A 12,050-nucleotide genomic window follows, 5' to 3' on the forward strand; every position below is an offset into this window, starting at 1 on the left:
ATGATATCAAATCTCACATCACCTCTGGATTGTGGCTTTTTCAACGACGACATCATAAATGTGTCTCTTCTCTGTCTCTACTTCCTCATGTTCCCCTTAGCCTTGCTGCTGAATGGAGTGGCAGCCTGGGTCTCTCTGCACCTACGGTCCACCTCCACCTTCATTGTTTACCTGAAGAACCTTGTGGCTGCCGACCTCCTCATGACTTTGACCATCCCGCTGAAAGCGGCAGGCAAGCTTCCGGGATCATCGTTGGTCTTACGAGCATTCATCTGTCGCTATTCCAGCGTCATCTTCTACAGCTGTATGTACATGAATATCACCCTGATGGGCCTCATCAGTCTGGACCGTTTCTTCAAGGTAGTTAGGCCCAGCGGTAAATTGTTGGGTCAGAACCTGGTATTCAGCATAGTGATGTCTGCTTTAGTTTGGGTGATGTTATTTGGAGGAATAGCTTTTCCAACCATGATTCTGACCAATGAGAGTGCCACTAATATGACAGAAGATTTCTGTATGTTCCTGAAGAGTCCAGCTGGGCTGACATTTCACAAGTTTGTGGTTATCTTCATGGATTCCTTATTCTGGATTGTCAGCGTGCTGGTTGTGGTTTGCTACATCTGTATCACCAACAAGGTCCTCCAGTCCTTTAGGAACTCTGGTAGCAACAACAGCCATGGCAAGAGGAAGACCAAGCTCCGCGTCTTCCTGGTTCTGATCGTGTTCCTTGTATGTTTTGTGCCCTTCCATATTGTGAGGATCCCATACACACTTCATGAGATGGAGGAAGACTGTACTCCCACCTGGGTCAGGATAGCCAATGCTGTTACCCAATATCTCTCAACCACCAGTGTCTGTCTAGACCCTCTTCTCTATGTCTTCCTATGCAGAGAATTCAAAGAGAAACTGGTAGACATGATGAAACATGGAGGTATCCCTTTCCAGATAGCCTGGAGGTCCACAGAAAACACCTCAAAGTAGAGAGGTTGTTGTGGTCATCTAAAATAAGATGAAAAGGTATCTGATAGAATCTAGGTCTATCATCATCCCTTAGCATGAGTAAAGGTAAAACAACAGATGTCATTAATGTGCTGTGATTTCACTTTGTATCCACATAGCTAATTATATCCCAGACCCTTTACATATACCATTTGTATAGTGTTATGGCGATCCGTGGAAGTATATTTAGTAGAAAAACATAGTGAGACTCAAGAAGAATTATTTTCCTCAGCAGTTACACATTCTTGTTAAATACTTACCTAGCATTGCCCTCTAGTGTCTACATGCAGGACATGTACTTTGGATATTATGATACATTAGTTATACAATCAGATAATAGATATATTGTAGTATCATGATGAGGATGAGGATTTATGATAATACATTTGGATGTGTTCGCCAGATGAAAAAATATATTTACAGTAAATAATTATAGAATTGTCTCTCATGGTTTTGCACACATTTTTCCAATCATGTGTAGGACTACATTTCCCTGGATTTACATTTGTATTGAAGAAATTATGGTCCAATCAGATATGTTATGTAAATTAAACTTGTTATGTATTATTAAATGTAAAGTAGTAATGGCTTTATATTCATACATTAATGAGATATCTTTGTTGAGCTTCTTTTCCTTCGTTGAGATGTTTTGAAAAACAACAATAAAATTTGAAAAAAGCATTGGAATCAGCATGTTTTGTCGTGTGCAAACCTCATACCTTTGTCAGTGTTGAATAATTGAATTACAGCCCAATGACCTTCGACAGAGAAAGCAAAGAAAATGTGTGCTGAAAATGCAAACCATGTTTAACTGAGCAAGGGGTCTATTCAAAGTTTGTCCTTTTTGTATCCTCAATTTGAATTTTGCTACCCAAAAGTATAAAGATAGCTTTCCTTGCTATGCAACCTTGTTTGCAGATGCTATGATGGCATCCAACCTAACAACACCTTTGTCTCTGGATTGTGGCTCCTTCAATTACGACATCATAAATGTGTCTCTTCTCTGTCTCTACTTCCTCATGTTCCCCTTAGCCTTGCTGCTGAATGGAGTGGCAGCCTGGGTCTCTCTGCACCTACGGTCCACCTCCACCTTCATTGTTTACCTGAAGAACCTTGTGGCTGCCGACCTCCTCATGACTTTGACCATCCCGCTGAAAGCGGCAGGCAAGCTTCCTGGATCATCGTTGGCCTTACGAGCATTCATCTGTCGCTACTCCAGCGTCATCTTCTACAGCTGTATGTACATGAGTATCACCCTGATGGGCCTCATCAGTCTGGACCGTTTCTTCAAGGTAGTTAGGCCCAGCGGTAAATTGTTGGGTCAGAACCTGGTATTCAGCATAGTGATGTCTGCTTCAGTTTGGGTGATGTTATTTGGAGGAATAGCTTTTCCAACCATGATTCTGACCAATGAGAGTGTCACTAATGTGACAGACCATTTCTGTATGTTCCTGAAGAGTCCAGCTGGGCTGACATTTCACAAGTTTGTGGTTATCTTCATGGATTCCTTATTCTGGATTGTCAGCGTGCTGGTTGTGGTTTGCTACATCTGTATCACCAACAAGGTCCTCCAGTCCTTTAGGAACTCTGGTAGCAACAACAGCCATGGCAAGAGGAAGACCAAGCTCCGCGTCTTCCTGGTTCTGATCGTGTTCCTTGTATGTTTTGTGCCCTTCCATATTGTGAGGATCCCATACACACTTCATGAGATGGAGGAAGAGACATGTACTGCTACCTGGGTCAGGATAGCCAATGATGTTACCTTATATCTCTCAACCACCAGTGTCTGTCTAGACCCTCTTCTCTATGTCTTCCTATGCAGAGAATTCAACGAGAAACTGGTAGACATGATGAAACATGGAGGTATCCCTTTCCAGATAGCCTGGAGGTCCACAGAAAACACCTCAAAGTAGAGAGGTTGTGGTGGTCATCTAAAATAAGATGAAAAGGTATCTGATAGAAACTAGGTGTAGACTATCATCATCCCTTAGCATGAGTAAAGGTAAAGCCAACATTAGTCATCAATGTGCTGTGATTTCACTTTGTATCCACATAGCTAATTATATCCCAGACCCTTTACATATACAGTACCATTTGTATTGTGGTATGTCTGTCTGTGGAAGTATATTTAGTAGTAAAACAGATAGTGAGACTCAGAAGAATTATTTTCCTCAGCAGTTACACATTCTTGTTAAATACTTACCTAGCATTGCCCTCTAGTGTCTACATGCAGGACATGTACTTTGGATATTATGATACATTAGTTATACAATCAGATGATAGACATAGTATGATGATGAGAATTTATGATAATACATTTGGATGTGTTCACCAGATCAATAAATATACTTACAGTAAATAATTCTAAATTGTCTCTCATGGTTTTGCACACTTTGCCAATCATGTGTAGGACTACATTTCCCTGGATTTTCATTTGTATTGAAGAAATGATGGTCCAATCAGATTTTATGTAAATTAAACTTGTTCTGTATCATTAAATGTAAAGTAGTCCTGACTTTATATTCATACATTAGTGAAATATCTTTGTTGAGCTTCGTTTCCCTCGCTGAGATATGTAGAAAAACAGTGTTGAATAATTGAATTACAGCCCAATGACCTTCGACAGAGAAAGCAAATACAATGTGTGCTGAAAATGCAAACCATGTTTAACTGAGCAAGGGGTCTATTCAAAGTTTGTCCTTTTTGTATCCTCAATTTGAATTTTACAACCCAACAGTATAAAAATAGCGTTCCTTGCTATGCAACCTTGTTTGGCAACGCTATGATGGCATCAAACCTAACAACACCTTTGTCTCTGGATTGTGGCTCCTGTAATTACAACATCATAAATGTGTCTCTTCACTGTCTCTACCTCCTCATGTTCGCTTTAGCCTTGTTGCTGAATGGAGTGTCAGTCTGGGTCTCTCTGCACCTATGGTTCACCTGCACCTTCATTGTTTACCTGAAGAACCGTGTGGCTGCCGACCTCACATTCATCTGTCACTACTCCAGCGTCATCTTCTACAGCTGCATGGACATGAGTATCACCTTGATAGGCCTTGTCAGTCTGGGTCGTTTCTTCAAGATAGTCGTCAGGCACGGCAGTAAGCTGTTGGGTCACTGTTGGGTAACTGCACTTCCGCAGAGTAATGTCTTTTTCAGTGTGGGTGATGTTATTTGGAGCACAAGCTTTTCCAACCATGATTCTGACAGCCAACCATCTACCAATGTGACAGAGAATCTCTGCATGGCTCTTAGTCGATGAGCCAGACCACCCACTCATCTGTGCGGGCAAATTCCTCCTGCTATTTTCCCTCATCCTATATATGTCCACATTATTTATGATACTCTTTGCAGAGGAGTAGCTTAACAATAGTTATCATGCATTCACTATTTTGACCATACAAATGCCATACGTGAAAAAAGTTTTATTTGTCACATCACTCACATGCCACATCATACCAGTACAATAAGCAGGACATCTTTAAATGTGTACAATGAGAAAGGTAACAAAAAAGTAAGTACAAAAAATATGATACATAAATCATATATTGATACTCATATACAGCACATATACCACTAATACCACCGCTCGAGGATCTTGAAGGGGATACATAACAGAGAGATAGGGCGGTAACTTGTGGGGTCCCATTCAGGCTTGTTCGGCTTAGGGATCGCGACAACTAGGGCTCCTCTCCAGATTTTGGGGATTCTGGAGTTGGCGCAAGCAAGAAAAGAGGAACGCTCTTAACCAGGCAGGCGCAGCATGGAGTATAAGCTCCGGGCAGATAGAATCAGTCCCCAGAGCTTTCCCTGGCTTTACATGCTGGAGGGCAGCAGCGAACTCCTTTGGTGTGAATTCACCGGAGATGTTACCGCCGCTAGGAGTTTTGGCCTTCCAGAGGTCAGACACTTCTTTTGCCACAAGATGTGACGATTCACGGTCTTTGCCCTCGTATGTCCCACTTTTTACAAATTGCAATGCGATTTTGTTTGCAGAGATGGGGCAGTGAGGGGGGGAGTGTCTTGACTTACCAGTGAGTTTGTTAAGGATGCTCCATGCTGGAGTGTGAGAAGTCGATGGAGTTGGTCTCTTCCCAGCACACTTGTCTCCTTCAGCTGAGTCTAGACAGAGGGGCTGAGGCTGTCTGACTCAGCTCCTGGGGGGGCCCGGAGGAAGGCACAGTAGAGACTCTCACACTCCGCATCCCAACACAGTTTGTAGCTAATGCAACATCCACGTGGGATGGATTTTTTGGCCGCTTTCACCAGTATGCCGCAGAGTTCCCGGTACGCCTCGTCCACGTTGTTGGTGTTAGGTGGTGGAAGGCACCTCGTGGATCTATGAGTAAGGAGGCAGTAGCGTTTCCAGTTGGCCTTTCGGAAGTTCCATCGCTTGACTGGCTCGCTCGGGATGAGGTCCATGAGTTTAGGCATGGTAATCAGCGATGGTCGATGTTGGGACCGCGGGAACTTTCCTAGCACGCGTCTATCAGGGAGCCGGTTATCAACGGCGACACTTGCGAATGCCAAGTCAGGATTCGTCCCAGTTTTCCAGCGACCTGAGACAAAGCTGTCTGCGCCCTTGGGATTGTACAACAGGGCCAGGCTGTTGTTAGCTGCCCAAGCAGCCAGGTTTTCTCTGTCGGATGTATTGGTGCTGTACCCCCAGTCCTCGTGCTGGCAGTTGAAGTCGCCAGCATAGGAGCAGGGGTGAGGGAAGACTGGGAGATGCACTGGTGTGATTCGCGAGGGCGGAGGCTTGTAGACGTTGACGATTTTAAAGCCGCCAACGTCCACGCACAACCACTCAATCTCCGAGCCAGTTGGGGATTGGTCGACGAGAGTCCAGTTCCACCTTTGATGGACGAACGTAGCAAGGCCATGCTTCCTGCTTAGGGTAGACCCAGCTAGAGCAAAATTTGGAAGAACTATGTTATCTGCTGTTACACAGTGGGTCTCCTGGAGGAGGATGACAAGGGCCTTGGTGGTGCAGGCTAGGTGCTCGATGATGTTGATTTTACTGGGGGTGAGCCCTTCGGAGTTCAGTTGCCGAATTTTGTGAGGAGTTTTGGTACATGGTTTGCATGTGGAAAGAAAATAATCTTAAGTGTGTTAAATAACCTTGAGTTTGTTAATCTTTATCATGCTCTACCTAGTGGAGAAATAGATTGCTTCCTTTCCATATGGGGAATTGTGAATGAAATTCAAGTCTCACCAAAGTGTTTTGTTTTCCTACTTGTTCTAACTTTGTAGTTCGTTTTCATAGATCAGTCTGTTAAAACTACAAATTATACCTGTGTGGCATCACTTCCCTGTCCTCTTCATCCTGAAACTGTCACTTCCTTTTTCACAGTATAACCTCGACCAATCTACCTCATCCTCAAGTGAACTCACTCAGCCCGGATTCACTTCCTGTGCTAGAGTCCGACTCTGCAGAATCGTAACAGAATAAAACTATTGTCTTTGTTTAAAACCAGCTTGACCGACCACTCAGCGTGTTCTTTGAAATCTAAACTAAACCAAGTAAGATTTTCATTTACACATCATTTACAAAGTGTGTGAAACAGTACGTATTCTGTGATCCAAAAAATTGATCCACCGGCGTCTGCACAGTGTACAAAGAGAGTGGCTCTCACGCCTGTTTCCAAAACCACGGTTGGTGATATCATTTTTAAAATTACTTTTGCTCCAAAGTTTCTTAAAATGGCTACGTCTGCTGAGGAGAGGTTTGAATGGAAACTGTTCGATGGACATCTTACGGGGTATACTTTTGAAATGTTTTAAATGCAGGCTATACTTACAGTACACATTAAATCAATGAAAAGACTTATATTTAGTCAATTAAATTCAAACTATTGTTTGAACTGAACTGGTATACACCAACTACAGTAGGCCCTATGTCTGTCATAGGTTTAGTCCTTGTGTCCTCCTTTTGATTAGATTTATTTCATTTATTGGTTTATTTATCAGGGACAATGCACACCAATAACTCAAGCATTGTATCATTGCTAAAAAGTTATTGTATAAGGATAAACGTTTCTACACATGCAGGTCTCTACGTTTCTTGGCTTCTGTGTTTAGTGGATGAGCATCATGGTTATCATCACATGTTCTGTTGTTTACTTGAGAAAACTAATGTCACTCTCTGCTTACTGTATATTCATCATGTTCTGGTCAACCTCAGGAAGGAAGTCGGGACTCTTTCTGAGAGAGCTCTGCATTAGTTATGCAGCAAGCTTTATCATACCAAAACCAGTCTATGCCCATATTCGTGACAGACCTCCCGCAGTTCATCAGTTGGCGTGCAAATAAGTAGGCTACAGAAACATGCTCAACACCACAACCACATCTAAATCAGCCTCCTCAATCTGGTTCAACACGTCTGAGAATGTATGTTGTCTGAGTTCAGGAAGAGAGGGGGTGGAGGTTTAGGGCTGGGGGGTGATGGAGGGTGGTGGAGGTCTGTAAAGATCTGTGAAAAGTACCCTTGAATGTGGCATTGGCTACTCGCACACTAGTGAAACGGACGCAAACTGGCGTGGGTGAGACTGGAACTAAGTTGAACCGACCTCATGAACAATTGAACAGGAAGCTAGGAAGGAAAGGGTCTTTCACACAGAGGGGAAGTAATTGGGAGTGTGACAGGACAGCCACACATTAGTTCAACAGAGACCACCCAATAGAAAACAGCATAGCACACGCATAAACACACACACACATACTGTACACACACACACACATTAAAATGCTCAAGTAACCAGTTTTGTTTGTGGCGTGAAGACCAATATTAAGCAATTGGCAAGTTTTTTGGAAGTAGGCTACAGTAAATTTCCAAACTGAATATTTCACTTCTTCATATTGTGGACACTGATGATTTCTGCTGTTCTTCTTTTGCTGTGATTCTCTCATACTGGATCTATAACTTCAAGTTAAGAAGGTAAGGACATTGTTAAAGAAAAAAAGTAAAACAGTAGAAAGTTGAATGATTATTTTGTTTGCTAAAAGAACATTAATTCAAAGATTAGCCTACTGTTGTAACACATTATTGATATACTGTATGTCATGTTATTGTATGTTTTAATTTTGCAAAGAAAATAATAATTCAGGACTTTTCTATATACCGTATTGTTATCCCGCTTAAAACATGTCTCTTTTGTTTTGACTCTATACCGCTAACAGACTCAACTTTGAAAGTGTGCCCTCACTCCCCTAGTTGCCATAGCACCTGACACAGTGCAGGGTATTATTCTGGACTGTTGGGAGTTTCTATGTAAAGCTGACATTCCAAACAGATGGCACATTATAGATACTGTTCAGAGGCAGGTTATGGCCAGAGGACATATGTCCAATTAGGGGCACAATTCAAACTATGTACAGATTTGTTTGTGAAAGGCCACTGTCTGAATAGACCTATATGTACCTATATGGCTATGAATGTAATCGATAGTCCTTTTTATCACAGATTCAAAGGAGGTCTAAGAACTGCCCATTATTAATCAAGAAAATAATGATTTCTCTGATTTAGACTCCAAATACATGCTGCTTGAACTACGTGGACGACGTGGTTTTTTCATGTCTCTTTTCCCAGTGTTTTTTATGGTACTTATTTTAATTTGGTTTCACAGCCGTGTTTACTGTAGGCTATGTCTCTACTGTGGTAGATTATTAGTCTTTTTTGTATTCCTTGTTCACAGGGCATCTTGTGTAAAATATTCCTCAGTCTATAGTAGTCTGTAAAATAGCCCTCAGTCTCACAGACTAAACCCGTTTTATATCATAATGTACTCCACTTTTTGTAATTAAGTATTGGTTAAGTGATGCAGCCTCAATCCTAGAGAAGCCATATCTTATATCTGCTGAGAAACAAAGCGCATATGGTAGGCCTATTTACAGCAGGATGTGGTCTGTGGTCAAGTCTTTCACATGCTTTCACATCACCCCTCTTTCTCTTTCTCTCTCTCTCTCTCTCTCTCTCTCTCTCTCACTCTTACTCTTACTCTTACTCTTACTCTTACTCTCACTCTCGTTCCATTATCCCTATGAACTCTGTCCCTTCCCCAGGTACTGTAGGATTGAGAGGATGAACGCCAGTCTGTCTAACACATCAGTGAAGTGCCAGCGGGACACCAGTGTGACAGCCGTGGTGTTTCCATGCCTCTACAGCGCCCTCTTTCTGGTGGCTCTAGTAATGAACTGCCTGGCTGCGTGGATCTTCTTCAACATCCCCAGCACTTCCACTTTTGTGGTCTACCTGAAAAACGTGGTAAGGGAACATATTCTGATTAAGTGATGAACAGTTTACCGCATTCTATACATGAATCCACTCAAGAGGTCATTATTGTGTTCACAAGACCTAATTAGCGAGATAATTCATGTGCTCATGGTCTCCAGGTGCTGGCCGACCTCCTGATGACTCTGACCATCCCAGTGAGGGTCTTGAGTGACGCGGGCGTGGGCTCGTGGCGTCTACGAGCCTTCCACTGCCGCTACTCGGCCGTGCTCTTCTACACCACCATGTACATCAGCATCCTGCTCCTGGGCCTCATCAGCCTGGACCGCTACCTAAAGATAGTCCGGCCCTTTGGAAAGTGCGCCCTCCAGAGGGTCGGGTCGGGACAGGCCCTGAGTGCGGCCGTCTGGGCGGTGATGGTGTCTCTGGCTCTGCCCAATGTCATCCTGAGCGACCAGACTCCATCCCCCACTGGAGGACGACTGAAGTGTACCGCTCTGAAGAGCACGTTGGGCTTGCACTGGCATGAAGGCTTCAACTACTTCTGCCAGGTAGAGTTCCTCTCGATCTTTCACTGTTACACCCAGGGGGAGAGCCTCTTGTCTCAGTCCAAGGAGCTGGGAAAGAAGACAGTGTCAGATATGTCACGTGTGTGTGCAGCGGTCCCATCTTAGAATGCAAAACGATTACGCCATCTCTGACACATCCTTCTTTATGCATCCCTCGTCCCTGTCCTGAACACTGTCATGACACAGAATTTAATTACTGATGTCATTCCCTTGGCAGGTGGTGTTCTGGGGCACACTAGCTCTGATGGCGGTCTGCTACACCTTCATCAGTAGGAAGGTGTACGAGTCCTACCGAGCCTCCCGCTGTGGCTCCAAGGCGGCTAGTCGCAGGACCAAGGCCAAGGTCTTCGTGGTGGTGGGGGTGTTTTTTGTATGTTTTGCCCCCTTCCATTTCGCCCGTGTGCCCTACACTCTGACGCAGACCCGTAGCGTGGTCAGCCAGTGCCAGGCGCAGAATGTACTTTACGTTGCCAAGGAGACCACCCTCTGGCTGTCCGCCACCAACGTGTGTCTGGACCCTCTCATCTACGTGTTCCTGTGTAAGGTGTTCCGCAGGAGACTGACAGCCACGTTGAGCCGCAAGCCCCTCCCACAAGGCGGGGTGGATTCTCCCACAGCAACCTCAACTCAGGTGGAGATGGGCCCTGGTAACAGAATGCTGGACATTGGTCTGCCAGCAACACAATGAACTGAGAGACTTTCACTTCCTTGTTGATCTTTTGCCTGATCTGTCAGCTCCACCCATCAGTATGTGACTTGAGTTCACCCTGAAATCCCCAAGCGCAAAAATGACTTGTCATAAGACAATTGTACTGTTGTAATAGTGCAGAGTAATTTCTCTTGATTTGAATTTAGTTAGATAAGGTATTAACATAATAAGCTAATAGGAATGCTCTGAACGTCCATGGTTTGTAAATTAAATATGAGATTATGTTTGTGCTATCTGAATATGTTGTAATTTGTAATTATAATGTAAATACTGCAGATCCTGTATATGGTTCACCCTGTAAAATCCATGTAATATATCATTTTCAAACAAACACACTAATTATTTATATTGTCTCCCATGTGCCGATACACACGTGCATGACCACAGACACACGCACATTGTGGATGCTAATGTGCATTTCAGAAATGTTACAAAATGTGTATGTGGCACGTACAGTACTATGGGCGATTGGGTGTCAACCCCAACCCCAAACTTGTTTTTGCAAAGTCATCCAGTCAATTTCCTCTGCCTAGTTGACTGTCAGTGTCTGCTTCCCTTTCTCTAATCTTCAACAAACTGCACTTCCCTCTGCATCGTTCTCCCAGAGTGGGAAACGACTGGATGGAGTGCTCTCTCAGAAGATTACACCGCGAGGACAATGTTACTGGACGATGGATGATAATAGCTTGTGTTCTCAGTGTGGAAAGAGAAGGATAGGCACATTGAATGATGCAAAAGCACACACAACCACGTATACGCATACACAGACACACACGCGCGATAGATGAATAACTGTTTATTAAAGGACAAAATGTGTTTTTGAGTAAGCAGTTTCCCTGACGAACACCATGTTAAATGCTCCAGGTGAGGCAGTACTTATAGATGCATGGTATAATTCTTTGAGGAGCAACAGCAGAGGGCAGTATGCTACAATGTAGAGCCTTTACAGAGTCCAATGTACAATGGGAAGTTAGATATCTTCAGGTACTTTATTGGGAAAAGGGCTACTTTTACTATTATATTTTAATATAACCTGTATTATGTTGTTATAATGTTACATGCTGAAGAAACCATGGAATATCTAGCTGTGTGAACATGACTAAACCTTAGAAGGCCAGAAAAGAAGAGACAACAGCTCTCAGGGCCATCAACACGTCTCTGGTATATCTCTGAGAGTCAGGATCTTTGCTGTCGAAACACGAAATACTGGTTCGAGATCAGACACCGGCTTCGAACTAGCCTTCAAAATGCCTCGGTCGAAAAGAGCAATGTGAGCTAGCCCTAGAACACCCCAGTGCTGCCTGCCTGTTGGCCCATTGTGAACCTGGCTGAAGAGAGCGGAGCTGCTGTGGTGATGGTCTACGAGGCTGGTGGCTTGTCACAGTCTCCACTGGAGGCTTGTTACAGTCTCCACTGGTGGCTTGTCACAGTCTCCACTGGTGGCTTGTTACAGTCTCCACTGGAGGCTTGTCACAGTCTCCACTGGTGACAGCGGAATGGCAGATGAGCTTGAGCAAGCATCAGTCACTGAGGTCCAGTAGAA

At 43.8% G+C, this 12,050-nt stretch overlaps 3 protein-coding genes across 3 annotated transcripts; all 3 read left to right on the top strand.

Annotated features, from left to right (window-relative positions):
* On the top strand, nt 1-978 carry LOC311314617 (P2Y purinoceptor 13-like; the record flags this gene model as incomplete). Its single annotated transcript, XM_084445046.1, has 1 exon — nt 1-978. The coding sequence occupies one exon, from the start codon at nt 1-3 to the stop codon at nt 976-978; it is 978 nt and encodes a 325-aa protein (XP_084301172.1).
* A 944-nt stretch (nt 979-1,922) lies between these two features.
* LOC311314709 (P2Y purinoceptor 14-like) lies at nt 1,923-9,069 on the top strand (the record flags this gene model as incomplete). Its single annotated transcript, XM_084445165.1, has 3 exons — nt 1,923-2,721; nt 3,888-4,123; nt 9,061-9,069. 3 exons carry the CDS (start codon nt 1,923-1,925, stop codon nt 9,067-9,069), a joined length of 1,044 nt encoding a protein of 347 aa, XP_084301291.1.
* A 10-nt stretch (nt 9,070-9,079) lies between these two features.
* Nucleotides 9,080-10,486, top strand: LOC311314793 (P2Y purinoceptor 13-like; the record flags this gene model as incomplete). The annotated part of the gene is made up of 3 exons (XM_084445289.1): nt 9,080-9,262; nt 9,391-9,780; nt 10,016-10,486. The coding sequence occupies 3 exons, from the start codon at nt 9,080-9,082 to the stop codon at nt 10,484-10,486; spliced, it is 1,044 nt and encodes a 347-aa protein (XP_084301415.1).
* Nucleotides 10,487-12,050: the final 1,564 nt, after the last annotated feature.

This window comes from Borostomias antarcticus (assembly GCF_949987555.1).
Source record: "Borostomias antarcticus genome assembly, chromosome: 1".
Classification (NCBI taxonomy): Eukaryota; Metazoa; Chordata; class Actinopteri; order Stomiiformes; family Stomiidae; genus Borostomias; species Borostomias antarcticus.